The 17997-nt window shown below is 40.0% G+C and overlaps 1 protein-coding gene across 3 annotated transcripts in view; it reads left to right on the forward strand.

Annotated features, from left to right (window-relative positions):
* Positions 1–17997, forward strand: part of PAPSS1 (3'-phosphoadenosine 5'-phosphosulfate synthase 1) — an 84789-nt gene that overhangs the window by 29758 nt on the left and 37034 nt on the right. For all 3 annotated transcript variants that reach the window (XM_039540682.1, XM_039540680.1, XM_039540681.1), the window contains 3 exons: positions 481–716; positions 2247–2385; positions 3992–4110. In XM_039540682.1, the coding sequence (XP_039396616.1) occupies positions 481–716; positions 2247–2385; positions 3992–4110 (494 nt within the window). The remainder of the gene's footprint in view (positions 1–480; positions 717–2246; positions 2386–3991; positions 4111–17997) is intronic.

The raw sequence follows: 17997 nt of genomic DNA on the forward strand, positions 1-17997 counted from the left end.
GCGTGCCAGTAATACATTTTAACGATTACAGGGGCCAGCAGATGGAACCCCAGACAGGCAGCGGGCTGAGCGGGCCGGCGGCAGCTGTCGACCCAGGGTTCCATCTATCCAGGGTTCCATCTATCCAGGCCCCGCAGTGGGCTGAGCGGGGCCAGCAATCGGAACCCCAGGCAGTTCAGCTCGCTGTCAGTCTGGGGTTCCGTCCGCCGGCTCCTGCCAGCCGGTAGTCGAAGTCTGGAACGAGAAAGTAACAGTGCAGTAAGCAGCTTCTTAGTGTAGACTGTGGAGCTCCTTTTCATATAGCCTCTCTGGCTCAATTTTCCTTCATCTGCTTAAAAATATTTGAGGGGAGTGTGAGAGAGTGACTGAATATAAATAGAGGAAGCTGATGGAGTTTAACATAATTTTTCTCCCATTTCTTAAAGTGATGTATGTTGAACGGTGAATTGGTCTAACTTTTTTTGTTTTTGATTTGTTTAGGGCTATCTGGGGCTGGAAAGACCACAGTTAGCATGGCATTGGAGGAGTATTTAGTGTGCCATGATATTCCATGCTACACATTGGATGGTGACAATATTCGCCAAGGCCTTAATAAGAATCTGGGCTTCAGTCCGGAAGACAGGGAAGAAAATGTCCGACGTATTGCTGAGGTTGCTAAGTTGTTTGCAGATGCTGGTCTGGTGTGCATCGCTAGTTTTATCTCTCCTTATACGCAGGTAAGCGTACTGCCCTGATACATATTTATGGTGCTACAGGATGCAGTAGTTTTGCTGTGCCACGAATATGTTCATATCACCAGTCTCACTGGAGAAAACACATGCAAAATATAAATCAGTGTCACTCATGGAAAATTTTTGAGCTCTAGGCTAAAATTTTAGTATGTAAGCTTGAATTTCCTTTGAGTTGCCTTAGAGATACAACTGTAGGTGACATTTCATGAATTTCCTAGACAAGTTAAACTTTTTCAGTATTAGTGCAGTCCCTGCTTCTACTAAATTTAAAATGGTAGCTGCCTTTCAGTGTAATATTGTCACAGCTGAGAGATACAAATTTGGTATTAGGACAAGGGGGAAAAGAAGAAAAGACAAACCACAATTTCAGGGTTTTTTCCACATGTCCAGCTTAGAGTCATCTGGATTTCCTTGCTTTTTAAATACCAAGAAGGTGGAGAATATGCTTGGTCTTTACTTCCCAAAATTGTGCCTAAATTGTGCAAGAAAAATATGCAGTTGAGCTTGCAAAATGGGTAACTGTGTTCAACTTGTTCGGTTGTTGTTGTATGCAGTTTTGCATGTGTATTTAGATGTGTTTTTTTGGAAATACAGCCTAAATGTGTGTGTACGTTTTATACTGTTAAGAATTTTTCATTGCGTCTGTGGAGATTACTACTCAGTGAATGAAGGAGAGAGAGTTGGTGAATGGACACCAGGGAGCATCTTTAAAAATAGTGTTTATGCATGAGGTCTATAGTGTGACAGTTTCAAAGTGAGAATTGCCTCAGTATTTCTCAGGGTGTTGCGGTGGAGAGTTCAGGGTACTGTAGCAGCCCAGAAGTTCTAGAGATGAGAAAAATACACTTGTTGGGTATGCACTATTGTGTATTTGTTTAGGGATCAAGAAATCTAGATTTAATATTTCAATGAATTGCTTTGTTAATGATGGCTGATGATTGGGAATTTTGTGACTAATAGTATGCTCTGAGCAGGACCATGTTTGTAAAATGTGTATGTGGTATTTGGGGCTGCACAAGCCTAGTCAGATTGATGTGTGTAGAAGGAAAGTTGGTGGTCAGTGGAAAGCCAAAAAAAAGGGGGGTGGGGGATTGAGAAGAGTTGAAGGATTCATGGGCAGTAAGCAACATCCCTTCATGGCTTCAGTGAGATGGGGTAGATGTATTACTCTCAATGGGAGGTAACTCCTAATATTTTTGAGGGTGTGGGGGGGAGAGAGTAGGAAATAGAATATCCCATTGTACATATGACTTGGGTATATAAATCCAGTTCTGTATAAACTACCTCTGAATTTGGTGTCAATTTTACTATGCAGAAAGCAGCAGACCAACTAATCATATGTAGTTTGTACTTTATGAAAAGAACATATCTGTTTTCCCCCTTCCCCCTGTTTTGTGATCACAATCTTAAATAAGCTAATGTCCTTCAGATATTCTTCTTTAATTATTTTTTTCTGATTCAAAATTCTATTTAAAATATGTTGTTTCTTTTCCCCCTTCCACCCTCCCCGTTCAGGATCGAAGCAATGCCAGGCAGATTCACGAAGGTGCAAATTTGCCTTTTTTTGAAGTATTTGTGGATGCTCCACTGCATGTCTGTGAAAAGAGAGATGTCAAAGGACTCTACAAAAAAGCTCGGGCTGGAGAAATTAAAGGTGAATCTAAGTATAGTCACATCTTTTCCATGCTAAACTTTGATGATGTTGTAATGATTGGCTTTATGGACAAATAAATAAATGGCACACTCCAGGCCACATTTCATTAAGGTGCATTATGGTCCAGTGGATAGACACTGGGCTTGGACTCAAAAAACCTGATTTCTATTCCCTGCTCTGCTGTAAGCCTGCTGTGTAACCTTGCTTTGTCTCTCTGCGACTGTTTCCCCTCTCACCCTTTATCTGTGTTCTCTATTTAGATTGTAGGCTCCTTGGAGCAAGAACAGTTTCTCCACTCTGTTTGTACAGTGCCAACCACCGTGGGGCCCTGATCTAGTTTCCACGTGCAGACGCTACTGTAATGCTCATAATGGCCTGCCCAAAAAGTAATGGAAAAGAAGTACATTCACAATCCTTCCTTCTGTAAAGCTGCATCATGAAGAACGCTTTTACAAATTTATTTTTGTGGTGCTGAAGAAGCTATGGTTGTGTGCTGATGCCCTGTTGCATTTTAATACCACAAATAAGCCCCACTAGAAAAAATTAAAAAAGCTGGAAAACATATCCTAATGGATTGGAATCAGTCAGCAATTTTGTTTAAGGATAACCTCGTAGAAGTGCCTTTTTGCTGGATAGTAGTCCTGCAACTTGTAGTGGTTAGCAATAGTCATTCTGCCTGTATTTGGAAGCAAAACAGTGTTGTATAGTATCTGCTTCAGCTACTTGATCTCATAGACTTTAAGGGCAGAAGGGACCATCATGATCGTCTAGTCTGACCTGCACGTTGCAGGCTACAAAACCTGCAATAAACCCATAACCTCTTGCTGAGTTACTGAAATCTTGATTTAAAGACTTCAAGTTACAGAGAATCCACCATCTTTTTCTCTAGAGAAGATGAAGCTATCGAATCAAAGACTGCTTAATGCATATCTGGATTTCCGTGGCGGTGATTATGGGATTGCCTCCCTGGATGAGAGGCATGATTGGTTAAAAGCTCCTCTGTTTCAGAGTAGCATATTAAGTAGAGATGGCAGAGAAAATTATATGGTGTTTGATTTGGGATGTAAATATAGTCTTTAGGAGTGTAATAGCCATGTATAGTCGGCTTTATTAGCTCACTTAACTACTTCAGCTTTATTAGCCATACCAACGTGCCAGAAAAACCACTGTGATGTTTTGCCCTTTAGAGTTCTGCCTGTTGAATCAAAAACTTGTTAACCAGTCTTGCGTGCAGATAAGCAAAATATGTAAAAAGATTATTTAACAATGCATTCCATATCAAAGCAATTACAATAAGGACAGGCAAAAGGGTGTCTAACTAGTAACTCAAGATTGTTGCACATTGTCCTTTTGCGTCCTTCTTCCTCATCCATGGTATATTCTGTTATTTAGTGTAGAAGGTTGCATTTAGAAAGATCAGGCAGTGATAATAAAGGGCCTCATTTAAAAAAAAAATTCAGTCACCATACAAAATAGCATCAAAGAAGTTAAAACTACGTACTCTGCCATACTGCGTGTCTGCCTACAACCGGGCAGCCACAGTCGAATAATACAAGAACCAGTCTGAAGTATGGAGGAATTTTCAGTTCTGTTTTCTGTCATGCAGGTTTTACTGGTATTGACTCTGAGTATGAAAAGCCTGAGGCACCAGAACTAGTGCTGAAAACTGATTCCTGTGACGTGAATGATTGCATTCAACAAGTAGTGGAACTTCTTCAAGAAAGGGTAAGGAGATATGGTGGTGTCTTCTGATATTGATTTAAATTTTGATTTAAATTTATCTCCAAATTTGAATTCTTTTAAAAATAAGTTTTATAAAACTAAAGAGCAATAAAAACTTTTTCCACAATTAAAAAAAAAAACCACACTGTAAAGATTTGTCTTTAAAAACACCCTGCAGAGTCTTAAAAACAAACGTTGTAGCAGTAAAAACATGAAAATGGAAATGCACTGTAAACAAAAATGAAACTTAATCCATTTTCATTGTCCAAGCTGAGAGACGCAAAAAGTGAGGCGCTCTGATGCCTCACAACTTGTTCATCAGTAATATCATGGTAAGGTGCATATAGCAACATTATATATAGTTATGAACATAAACTGAAATCATGGCTGAAGAATATCTCCCAGTTAAGTCTGGGGAGTGGTTAAACCAGTTTCTCAAAGACAAAGGGCAAGTTGATGCCCCAGCCAGCTGTGCCATTATTTACAAAACAAGGGGAGCAAGGACAAAGACTTGCATCTTAGCACAGAAACAGCATAGAGATTTTTTCCTCCTGAAGCTGGGCAGTCTCCTAGTTTCTAACTGGAAAAGCTTGTAAAAGGGGAACAGGGGCAAATGCCACAAGGGATCCCCCCGCCCCCGATCTGCCTCTGGCATGGCACCTAAGAAGACAGAGGAAAACAGCCATTGGATTCTGGAGAGGCTGGGAGGGGGTGTGGGTCCTGACCTGAAGAATTTGGTAACTAATCTTGCTGGAAGCGTTTGAAGCAAAATTTCTCACCAATCTAATATACTTTGTTAGGCACCAGTAAGCGTTTTATCTTGATGTTTCGTGTAACCATTTCTGACTTTTATGCCTCATTACTTGTACTCACTTAAAATCTCTGTCTTTGTAGTTAATGTACTTGTTTTATCTATTCCAGTGTGTTTAAGTTGAGTGTCTGGGTAACTATTTAAGATAATAAGCTCGTACATTATTCCCTTAAAAGAATAATTGACTTAATACATTTGAACAGTCCAAGAGACATGCATTTCGGGGGAGGGGAATCTGGGACTGAGGATGTGATGTGGTTACCCTGCAGTATAACCAAGGATGATGAGAGCCAGAGTGTAACTGGCAGGCTGCAGTTACTTTACTCACACACTCACACTCACACTATGTGACTTGCTGTGTTTGATTGACCAAGGTGGGAGCTACTTCAGCAAGCCATTCTAAGGCACCCACGGTGACAGAGCAAGGGTGACATAGCCCCTCACTGGTCTGAATTTTACCCCAGTATGTCACATAACCCCTGTCACTGTAGCACTTGAGCCCCTCACAGTGTTTAATGTATTTATCCTTGCAGCACCTCTGTAAGGTAGGGGCAGTACTATTATCTGTATTTTTACAGAGTCTCTGTGTCAGATCTCCAAGTGACTGGCAGAGCAAGGAATTAAACCTAGGTCCTCAGAGTGTCAGGGTGGCACCCTAACCATAGGCCATCATGCTCTGAATATTCTCATACAGGGAAATGTTACTTACATGATGTTATACAGGAGCGGTGCCAGAGTTTCTGGCGCCCTAGGCAGAATTCGGGGGACGGTATTTTGTGCCCTCCCCACAGGGTGCGCGGGAGCTTCCGGTTCCACTCCCATCGTGCCGCCGAAGAAGGACCCTCCACCGAAATGCCGCAGGCCACAGCGGCAGTCATTGAGCTGCTCAATTGCCTGCCGCTGTTTTCCGTGGCACGTCGGCAGAAGGTCCTTCTTCGGCGGCGCGACGGGAGCCGAACCGGAAGCTCCCATGCGCCCCATGGGGAGCGCACAAAATGCCGCCCCCTGAATCCTGGCGCCCTAGGCGACCGCCGGCCCTGCATATATAGGATGCTAGTAATAACGGGATCACAGGATCTCTTGCACTTCTTAGTAGGAAAAGCCATCTTTGTTCTAAAACTTCATAATTCAAGAGACTAGCAGCATGTGAGCCCATGTAATGAGCCTCCAGTTCTTTGCTTAGTGCACTGGGTCTGCTGTGCTGAATAGGATTTGGCATTTGTCTCAATTAAACAGGTTTACCCTGCCCCTAGCTTAGGCCATACTTTAGCACTTACTAAGAAGAGTGAGAGTGAATAACTATTTAGGGAAGGGCGTGGGAGATGTTCTTGCCATTTCTCCCCTGAAGGACAAAGAGAGTGAATCCATAAGGGAGGTGAGTGTTGCTGTGCCGGAGACCGTCTACACTACATCATTTATAGTGGCGCAGCAGTAGTGCTTCTGGTGAAGACCCTCTAAGCTGATGGGACAGAACTCTCCCATCGGCTTAACTCCTGCCTCCACCAGAGGTGGTAGCTATGTTGGCAGAGGAGCTTCTCCCATTCACATAGCGCTGTCTACACCAGTGCTTAGGTCAGTATAATGTACGTCACTCAGGGGTGTGGATTTTTCACACCCATGAGTGATGTAAGTTATATCAAAGTAATTTGTAGTGTAGACATAGCCTTAGTCTCAAGTGAATTATGTATGCTTTAAGAATCTATTAGGAATAGTATTTTACCTATAATAAGCATGTGGATTTTCTTCTTTAGCAATCCGTTAAGACTAGCAGAGGAAAAGCAGCAGAGGGAAGAAGGATTAAAAAATTTGATTTTGTTTAAAATAGCTATGGAGCAATCCTTATGCAAATGTTAGTATTTCTTGAATTTCAGATGATCAATTTTTTGAATGGAAACAAGCAACTTTGATGTCTTCCTGAAATCTGTGCTAAATGCATACATAATTCTCTTGACTCCACCACCTCAACCAAGCTTCACAATCATCATTGCAGTGTTTAGTATTAAATTGTTTGTTTAAAACTTATACTGTGTGTCACACACACACATATATATATATACACACACGCGTATATGTATATGGTGTGTGTGTGTGTATGGGGTGTGTGTGTGTGTATGGGGTGTGTGTGTGTGTGTGTGTACACACCCCCCCCTTTTGTATAGCGAAAAAAAATTCCCTGGAACCTAACCCCTCCTTTACATGAATTCTTATGGGAAAATTGGATTCACTTAACATCATTTTGCTTAAAGTCTCATTTTTCAGGAACATAACTAGTGTTAAGCAAGGAGTTACTGTACAGGTACAGTCCTCCACTAGGGGGCATGGAGAGCCACAAATAGTAGAAGGAGAAGATGAGTTTCGGTGGGGAGTTTCAGACTAAGAGTTGAATTGTGGAGATATATAAAAAGATGGAAGGTAGTAGTGAAATAGCAGAAGATGTTAGTTCTTGCTGGGTTTGGTTCATATGCTCTTTGGTGATATAGCTGAAGAAATAGCATCAGTGGGATTTGGGAAGGAGAGTTGATGAGAAATTGACTCTGAAATGGGACTGTGTGCATGTAGAGGGGGAAGAAGATACAAAATACATCTCCAGGGGCTCCTGGGAGAAAAGGTGTGAGGGAGACTAGAGAATAAGGAAGTACGGGAGAGAAGTGAGAAATCAAAGGGGGTTTTGAAGAAACCTTACTGGAAATCAGAAGAGAAGAGGGAAAGAAAGGACTTAGGACACAGATGAAATGTAGGAATTTGAGTTTCTTTTGGTTATAGTTGGTTTGGTGGCTGAAAAACCTCAAGCACCCTATAAAGAAAGAACCTTCTCACCGCTGCCCCACATATTAAAATTAAGAAACCTGAATGACAAACTAGCGTATAAATATGCTCTCCCTTTACCAATATGCTTTTTACTGATTGTGAAACCTATATTACAGCAGAATAGATAACGCTCAAACTTCCTTGTCTGTGCCTGAGAGACTAATGTTCTCATTGTTAAACCAGGAGGGGAACTGGCCTGTGTGTGATGTGAACAGCTAGAAATAATGAATTGTTCTCTAAGGGTATGTCTACACGGCAATTAGACACCTGTGGCTGGCCTGTGCCAGCTGACTCAGGCTTGTAGGGCTCAGGCTAAGGGGCTATTTAATTGTGGTTTAGATGTTCCGGCTCAGGCTTCCATCCAAGATCTGTGTCCTAGAGCCCAGGCTCCAGCCAGAGTCCAAACGTGTACACCACAATTAAATAGTCACTGAGCCTGAGTCAGCTACCATGGGCTAGCTGCAGGTTTTTAATTGCAGTGTAGACATACCTGAAGGGTGCTTAATTTTACCAGCGATATTGTTGCTAGGTATTTTTCTTTTGTTTATTGTTTAGGGCTAATTATTTTCCATTCCCTTCATTTGCTTAGTTACACATGGTCCCATAATCTGTTCTGAGGAAATTCTCCTAGCTGGCACACTTTCCAGGATGTGACATCCTAGATTCTGTCAGTCTTAAAAAACACATTGTGTTTGAAACACTGTCCCCTGTAGTGTTTTATACATTTCACAACAAAGAACAGCTATTAAGACAAAATCAATCAAATAAGATCCGAGCACAATTTCAGCAGTATGCCAAAAGCCTTGACAAACAAAAGAGGTATTAGCCTTTATTTAAAAAAAACAACCCTTCCCCCCCCCTCAAAAAAAACCCCACAACAAAACAAAACCAAAAAAACCCACAAACTTATGGTAGCTGTGTGGTTCAGGATATTACAATAACTGAGAACTAAGGAAACCAAGATATGGGCAGAGTCTGAATCACAAGAGCCTTCAGAACTCAAAGCCCCATACCCTCCAATCCACTTGAGTGTCAAAAGCTCAGCAAGATACTTGCGTCGGGGGGTCTCCTTTAAACACAAATGTGTAAGTCAGTATATATACCAACAGATTGCTTACTTTGTATTGGCAATAAGTAGGAAGAATTTCTCTCTTCTTATATTCAGCATTGATAAAGTGCTGTCACACACTTGAAATGAGCTCTGGTTTTGCGTAGCCTGAAATAGTGTTTTATAGAAATATAGCTTCTGTGTCTGAAAGACATGCATTTATGGTTGTTTATTCAGCAAACAAGAGGAAAAGCTTCTGTCTCTAGCAACATCCTTGAGATCATTTAAAAAATGGCTTTGCATCTCCTGTAATCTAAATTTGGTTTTATCATATTACTGTAAAATTAGAGTAACTTCATTAAATTTACTGGATTGGCTCCTGATTTGTAGAGTTGTAACAGAGCAGAATTTGGACCTATATCTTCTGGCTTTTTTTTGTCTTTTGGCAAAATAGTCTTGTCTTCTATGCTTTTCTGTATTTTTCTCTAGTTTTGATGATACACCTCTACCTCGATATAATGCGACCCGATATAACACGAATTCGGATATAACGTGGTAAAGCAGCGCTCCGGGGTGGGGTGGGGCTGTGCACTCTGGTGGATCAAAGCAAGTTTGATATTACGCGGTTTCACCTATAATGCAATAAGATTTTTTTTTTGGCTCCCAAGGACCGTGTTATATCGAGGTAGAGGTGTAGTTACTTTCTTATAATTTACACAAGCTGTGGTGCCTAGAACCTCATTGCTGCTCATCAGCCAGTTTCTCACTGGTATTTCTAAGAAGAAGCTATTTGTCATTAGGGTTCTTGGTCTCCCTCAAATTTCTTATTGATCATAGTTTCACCTCCTCTGGGTCAGCAATACCATGCAGGACATACACTGCCCATCCTATGAGCAATAACCACTAATCTGCAGGTATATAAAATGTATAAAATACAAGTTTAAATTGCAATGGTGTCACTGAGTCTTCTGCTGGGAAAGGATGATATTAGGCTATGCTCTGGGCAGTGACCACCTCTTTCAGTAAAATAAATGACAACTATGTGTGACTTTCCAGGGGTTAATTTTGATTAAAGAATATGTAATTTCATTTATTTTTAGTTAGACGGTAATATAATGGTATTAAGAAATAGTTGACGGGGGGGTTAATATTGAAATTGAAACAAAGGCCAAGGAAACCTCTGGGTGAACTCTTAGAGTTCAAATTAGTGTTGGTTCTGTTCTCATACAGTGCACTCCTTTTAGAAGAATCATACATCCCAGATGATTCAATTCTTATAAGTGGTTGATTTTTACAATGGGAATCGCAAAGTGTGGATGAAATCAACTTGTTTTAGAAACCATCTTTTTTTTTTAATTCAATTGAAAAACATCTCATTTACCGTAAGTAACTTCTTTAGATTTTGAACATATTAAACATGGAACAGAACCATCCAACATTCTAACTGTGCAAAATGTTGCTATTATTATTATTTATTTATGTATTAATCATCATCACCACCACCCACCACATCATTTAGCTGATGCTTTTATTCAAAGCAATTATTAATGCTGTACAGCATGTTATAACTTTACACAAAAGGAGTTAGTAGAGCTATTATACCTCTTAAGGTAAAGATCCAAAGAGATGCATTTTAAAAATTGCTCAAATAAACTGCAACAAACATAACGTATGAATGTGCACTGCACTGACTTCTATAGCATAAATACAAATGTGAAACAACTAAACAGACTATTTAACAGTATTGACTCATATTAATATTTATTTTGGAGTGTCCCAGTCTGTCACTGTGAATGCACAGTGTGGGGTAAAAAAATACAGGAAAAGGCTGATGATTACAGGATAGAACAGCATGTTTAAGTTGTAGTACAAAAACAATTGCCTTGTGTCACTGTGTTTAGCCTGTGATGTTGCTGAAATACTGAACAATGTGTTCTGTTAACTTGATGTGGAACAGTAGTCACACATAAGCCATAGAAAGTCACCCTGGAGCATTCATGTAGGGATAATAGATCAGTGTCCACCCTGCTGCTGGATTTATTTGGAAGAAGAAATGGTTTAACATGATAAAATAAAGTATTGTTTTGTGATAGACCAATATTAAGGTGGGTTGGAAGCTATTTTCCTTCATGCTGAGGTCCACAGATTCATTACAATGGTACTGCAGCGTGGGGGCAGAACCTGTCAGTTACTGGCAACAGGAGAATGTCCCACTTTCTGAAATAACCTACGATTTTATCTGTCTCTGCAGCAGCCAATGGCTTAGCAAGACCTTATTGCAGAGCATTATTGAGGACCATTCCAAACTTCATTTCCAATTTTCAAACTAACATTTCAGGTCAATATATCCATGGCTTTGTCCAGGGCTACATTCGGTTCTTGAAGAGATTGTCCCCTTAACTCCCCTTTCCTTTCTGCCCACCATTTCTTTTCTCCATTGTATAAGGCCAGAAAATTCCTGTGTGTGCAGTCAAAACTTAACCTGGTATCTGTAATAAAGATAAATGTGGCTATTTTCCATGGTGGTCAGGGACTTGATATCTTCTGTCGGGGTGGGGGGAGATTTTTACATTCTCATTATACAGCCCCTTTGAAGACAGCTAAGTCCAGGCAGGCATTCTTTCAGTCCTTTCATTTAAGCATAAAATCGCAGGTGGCATCAGTTTAACGAAAAAAATTAATAACTGTCCTCTGACAATATGTGCCTCAACATGGTTTCACAAGCAGCGTGAACATGGGCGGACTGTATTGCAAGTATGGTCTCTCTCTCTCTCTCTCAGCCTAAAAGTCATGTAGTCAAAGGGCTTCTGTCTTGCTGGTTGTAGGGAATGGGATTCAGATCTATTTTAGGCAGATGTATGGAGCTTTGGTCTGTGAAGTCAGGTGCTCAGACAATCAGTTCTGAGTTATCTTGGTGCCATGCAATAGGAAACTTTATGGAGAGCTGAGGTTATTCAGTCATTAGAAAAGTCTGCTTAAAATCCTGACCCCTGCCAGTTCTAGAAAGAGATTTTTTGAAGTAGTCTGAAGTACAACAGGAGAAAGTACCTCTGCACGTGGTTGCTAGATCAAGTTGCTAGATCAGGGTCAGAAGTTGCTCTCTTTTGCCTCCGCGCTATCTACAGATCTTTTAACTCACCCTAGCTGGAGTTAGACCCTCACTTAGTGCCGGCTCTCTCCGTTTTTGGGAGAAAAAGGACTACCTATAGCTTTGGTCATCTGAGGTCCCTGGACGCTGTTTTGAGTGGTACGCTGCAGAGCTGTGAAAGAACTTCAGGAGCAGTGTTGTCCTAGTCCTAGTCTCAACAACCAACCAGAAGGCCACAACACAAATGAAGGCATCCGTCATTTACTTCAGATTGGAGCATTGTGATCTGCTTCCCATCCTATTTCTAGGCTCAGAACCAGGGACAAGCAGAGTAGGACACTGAAACATCTAAAATTCATAATGAAGGCTTATCTTTAAAGCATTCCCATTTTTTCTGTCCTCAGCCAATTCTGTTTTGCAGCTGGATGACCGCCTCTTCCTTCTCACAACTTAGATCATTTACTGTTTGATCTTATGTGTGTTCCCTGTGTCTCAAGTCTCCCCACTGCTTGATGGGGAGGGAGTGTTTGAACTTGAGTCTCCCACCATTCGGGAGAGTGCCCTAAAACTGAGCTATGGGGTATTCTGCTGTGGGTCTCTTGCTCTCCCCTGTTAAAGCTGTTCTACGTTGGTTAGTTAATTAGCCATTTGGAGCAGGACAACTGGACCTCACCTCTCAGGAGAGCGTCCTAACCACCAGGCTGTCATCTCGCATTCACACTGTCCTGAGAAGTGGGAGACACCTGTTCAAACCCTCTCTCATTACAGCCGAGAGAGGCACTGAACTTGGGCGTCTCACCTTCTGAGTGAGTGCTCTAAGTAATAAGGGAGGCACCACCACCACCTCCTCTGGCATTTCTTGCAAAAAAAACTGCTTAGGTGCCTAACTCCAGAAGAGAAGCTATGGATCCCAAGCAGAGGGAGGCACCTACCTACAACTTGGACTCAGGTGCCTAACTCAGGTGCCTAAGGGCAGAACTTAGGACACACCCCTTTCCTTGGCATCTACTACAGGCTACTTTAGGTATCTCCCTGCCTAGTGCGCTGGTTTTTGTGGTTCCCATTCTTAGGTGCCTGTCTGTACCCGTTCATTGTATAGGGAGCCTAGGGTTAAACACTATGCCCAGTCTGTTCAGGCCTTTTCTTCAGGGCACCCTTTATTCATTGCATTGATAACTTTCAGCAAATTGCAAAATAAAACAGTTCAGCAAAGTCAAACAGCTACCTTCCCTTTTGCCAGAGCTTCCCTGTCTTCCCCGGTCTTCCTGTCACAGGGGTTAATCTGCCTCCTGGAGCCCCTGCTCATGAAACTGAGCAATTTCAGTCTTTGCCTGATATGCACCTGATTCCTATAATCACCTACCCCCCCCCATCCCAGCTGGAGCTGATAATCCCTCTACCAGACCCAACACCTGTTCTTAATAGGTCTCTGGCTCAGAACAGGGCTGGTTGGGCCCCAGACCCTTAGGGATCAAAAACCCATTACATGTACCTGTCCAGTAACTCTGTATTCTTTTCCTACCCACTCTACATCCATATTACCCTGTCTCACCCATTGGCAGATGGGTGCCCAGTTGCACAGTCTTCTTTCCCACAACTGGTGAATGCAAAGAAGCAGATTTTTTGAAGGAATCTACCCAGTTCAGCCCAGCAGCCACCCGCTGGAACACAATGATTAATTGAGGTCTCTGAGCACTGCTCCTTCCATGGATAACAGACTTGTTCTGACTGCGATAGTCGGTGTGTCTGAAAGAGTTTTCCGCACTGCTATTATGAAGGGGATTCTTCAGTTCTGGGCAGAACAAACTTTCCTGTCTCTGCGCACTACGAACTATGGGGGATATGAACACCAAGAAGCCAGATTAGCAGGGTTGCTGCTACACCCAGATATATATCTTATCTTAAAGTCAGTTTGGTGAACTGATAGATCTCATTGCATCTGGAAACAGTAGACAAAGGGCCCTGTGGCTGCTATTCGTGTGTTGGATGTTTGGATGTCTCTGTCTTATTAGAAGTCTGCTGTTGGAAGACCATCCTCCATCTGGGACCAGACAGGTTTTTAATGAATTCTTGGTTGAAATGATTATTGCTCTCATGGAGCCCCAAAGAGATATTAACAAATAGAACTTATTCTACTGGCTGGTGCAAAATTTACTGGCCAGTATGTGTTAAACCAGTGAAGCATAGTTGTTTGCAACATTGTTGTAATCATGTAGTCCTAGGATGAGAGAGAGACTAGGTAGGTGAGGTAATATCTTTTATTGGACCTACTGAAGAGGAGCTTTTTGTAGCTTGAAGGCGTGTACCTTCCACCAACACAAGTTGGTTCAATACAAGATATTACGTTGTCATGAGTGGGCATCGCCCAGGAGGGCTTTCTTTATAAAGACAATAGGAACCTGAAAGCCAGTCCTTATGTGCAGAAAGCCCTTAGTGAGGTCTGTAGGAATACTTTGCTGGAACTGAAGGATAAGGCTCTCTGTTTCTCACATGGCTCCTGGAAAATACACAGTTGTAAATATGCACAAACATATACAGAAATTCTGTATTATCTGTGCTATATTTTTGATTTGTACCTGTCTGTTTAGTGGAACAGAAATAGAATCTGTTGTGTGAAGCACAGAATGTTCTGGAGCTAGTGATCTAATGTCTATACCTTGATATTCAAAAATAAGAGTAAAGGGCACTCTGGAGGTCCCCCTGTGTCATAAAATTGAATTATTACAGGCCCACATACATCTTTCAATATTCTTTTATTAAGAAACTTAGGCCATTTCAAGCATAGGAGCCTAATATTTTCAATATCAACATAAAGCATGGCGTATGTAATCTTGAATCCACTGCATTTTCATCATTTTAATATAAATTAGGGAAGCAATAGAGTGCATTTGACACACAATTGATTATACCCATCTTTTAGTAAATTTTGAATAATTATTTTACATAAAACCTTCTTTCCTGTCTCATGCTCTCCCCGAAATGTCCCCAGTAGCCAATTGTATTCCTAGGCAGTCCCCCATTGAATCCTTGAGACCTTTTCTTAGCTAACTGTCTATCACAGAGGATGATTGGGTGGGACTTCTTTGAAGTCATAAGAAAAAGTGCTGAGTATAAGGTAACTTAACTGAGTTATAGATTTCTCACGGTGTGGGAAGGACTTACCGGATAAAATGTAATGCACAGGAAGAAATCTACTGAGCAGCTTGTTTCTAAATCTTCAGTGTGTGCCAGCACTGCATACTCTGGGATATCAAAAGATAAGTTAATGGAGAAAAGTTCATTGTTGATGTTACCTTGAGGAGATTTGTAAGTGTGTAAGAATAAGATTGGCAGTCAATTTCAGTAGTAAGAGGGGGAGAGAATGACTTAACATAATGGTCTTAATGAAATACATTGTTTTGCATCATAAGAGTGACAGCTATATTTTGACACAAATGAGGTGAATTGGTTTAAAGAGACTTCTATCTAATTCCTAAAATATGATTACTTTTATACTTCTAAATTGAAGATTTGAACACACAACACATTGTAAATACGTTCCACACCACTGTGGGCAGAGAAAAGCCTGCATCATAAAAAATGCTCGTAATATTAATTATGATGAAGAATTTCTATATACATTAAACTTCACTAATCTTCACATCATATAGTCAACACACAAAGTGGATCTCTTCCCATATCTCTTTGCAGAATTGAACAGCAGATATGGTATTTAAGTTGCATAAGTTTTCTTTATCTTTACGAAATATACCTCAGTGCGTTGATGGGGTATGCCATTTGGTATAAAAATAAAACAAAACTGTAGCTGATCAAATGAATAAAATACAAGTATAATTGGTTTGAGTTAGTTAATTTGCTGATTTACAAACTTGCACTGAATCTCCCAGTCATTAATGAGGTTCTGCTGTGGTTTCTATTTTATCCAATGCTACATTCTCTCAATGTATGTCATGTTGTCTATAACTTCTAGAAACAAGGATCGGGGAGGACTGATTTGCTAATAAAGAAAAGGTGTAGGAGTGAAACTTCCCCTCTGCGCCGCTTCCTCTTAAGTTGCTTTGTTTTACAGAATATGGGGTAACTTTGAAAACATAGGTGCCTAATTTGAACCCACAGTGTATTTAAACAAATAATTACATCTTTAAAACCATTTGTGCATGCATAAAATATACATACATATGCATGTATTGTGGTTTTAACTACGTTTGCAGCTTTGGCCTAAAATATGTTTACTGTTTGTCTAAATATTATTTTCACATGAAAAAACAAAGTGTATTTAAAATGTTGATCCATAATTGGAGCGGGCTCTTAAGTGCACTTGTTTTCACCAAGGCTATTTAAAGCAGAAAATATCATCAGTGTCATGTACCCAATTTGCTACCCGTCGGTCACCAAAACATTTAAAATTCCCAATGAACACTGATGTCTTTTTAATACTGTAAAATACTTGTGACTAATATGAATATACAGTGGTCACCATCAAGATCTTGACAGTTGTTTCACTGCAGCTCTGACCTTGTCTATGAGACTGTACTTGGACTACTGCAGCAAATGGTATTCTAAGCTGAAAGTATCAGAACTTTAATGGTAATTGCAGTACAGCAAGTGTCTGTACTACTTCATTTTTAATATCTGTTTTTTGTGGGCTTAACTCCATGTTAGTTGAATGACTGGTGTTACAAGTGACTATCTATTGGTGTAACTTAACTGAAGACTGACTGTTCCTTCCTCTAATAGTGTATGTTTTCCGCTACTATCTGATATGCTTAATAAATAGCTTTTTAAATACAATATGTATTCTCTTGAAATGCCTAGTTTTTATTTTTGTATTGGTTTGGCATGTAATTATATAAATGTACCCCAAAAAAAAAAAAAGGGAAATGCTTATAAGCACTGAGGGATGTTCAGTGCAACTTTATCAACCTAAAGTGGTCACTAGATGGCCTGCTAGCATAGCCTTTTTACTGAAATTTCATATGGTTTGAAGACATATGGATTCTTCTGGCTGCTGTTTTTAATCTAAAGTGATGTTTTAAATACTGTTTTTATATCTACCAGGAACACTAGATTTACTAATGCTATAAGTTATTTAAATGTCTGTCTCTTTGTGAAATGGTTTAATGTTCCAAAGTGAATTTTACACTGCACATAAAAAACAGGTTTCACAAACGAATTTTAACGTGCTGTCAAATATATCATTGAGTAGTGTTCACCCCCTTGGATGGGGGAGTGTGTGTGTAATATACACATTATACAGTTCAGATAGAGATTTTAATAGACATAAAATATGACTAAGTTTAACTTTCAAAGGGAAATTTGGTGCAGAAAATGGGGGAGGGGGGAATGTCATAATGTTATGGGAGAGCACAATGTTTTATTAACAATATACCAAAATGCTTTTACATTTAAGGAAAAGAGTCCTTCACCTCTCTTTGATGCTTATGGAGCAAACTGAAAGTTGTGCTTTTTATTTTTTTGTTTCTTGATTTTTTTTTTTTTGGTGGGGGGGAGGGAGCAATGGTTTGATTCTATCATTAGTTGAAGCTATAATTTTCTCATAGCCATGTGATGGAAGTTAAAATAAAAACAGAGGCTAAGCATTAAGATATATGAAAGATGACCAAATTAACATTGCAAAATTTTATTTTTAAAAATGAGAGATCTGGCAGCAATAATAGATGCATATCATTGACATATGCTTAGCTGGATCTTATGTAACTTTTTCCATTTAATTATAAATGTAATTGATTCTGTATTTTCTCATTATATTCATAATTATTAAAATTGAATATCTTCATTTTTGTTTTGCATTCTGCCTCTGCAGTAGATCAACTTTAAAAAAAAATATTTTTACTAACATTGTTATGGTAGAAAAATGTATGGATTTTGAAAAGCTGCACTGTGGAGTTTAAGATTTTTCTTTAAAATAAAGAATGTAATATTTAATTTTTTTCATGTGTACAAACACATCAGGCTTGTAACAGAATAACTGCCAGACTGTTCCCATGAACAAATTATTATCACTTGTAATCTTGTTTAGAAACTGTAAGGATTAGCAGATAGATCCTGGAGATTTCTTCAGTACTATCTTGCTCAACTGGAACTGTCTAGAAATGGTATTTTCTTTGTGTTAGG

The sequence above is a fragment of the Mauremys reevesii genome, linkage group 5, assembly GCF_016161935.1.
Source record: "Mauremys reevesii isolate NIE-2019 linkage group 5, ASM1616193v1, whole genome shotgun sequence".
NCBI classification, from domain to species: Eukaryota; Metazoa; Chordata; order Testudines; family Geoemydidae; genus Mauremys; species Mauremys reevesii.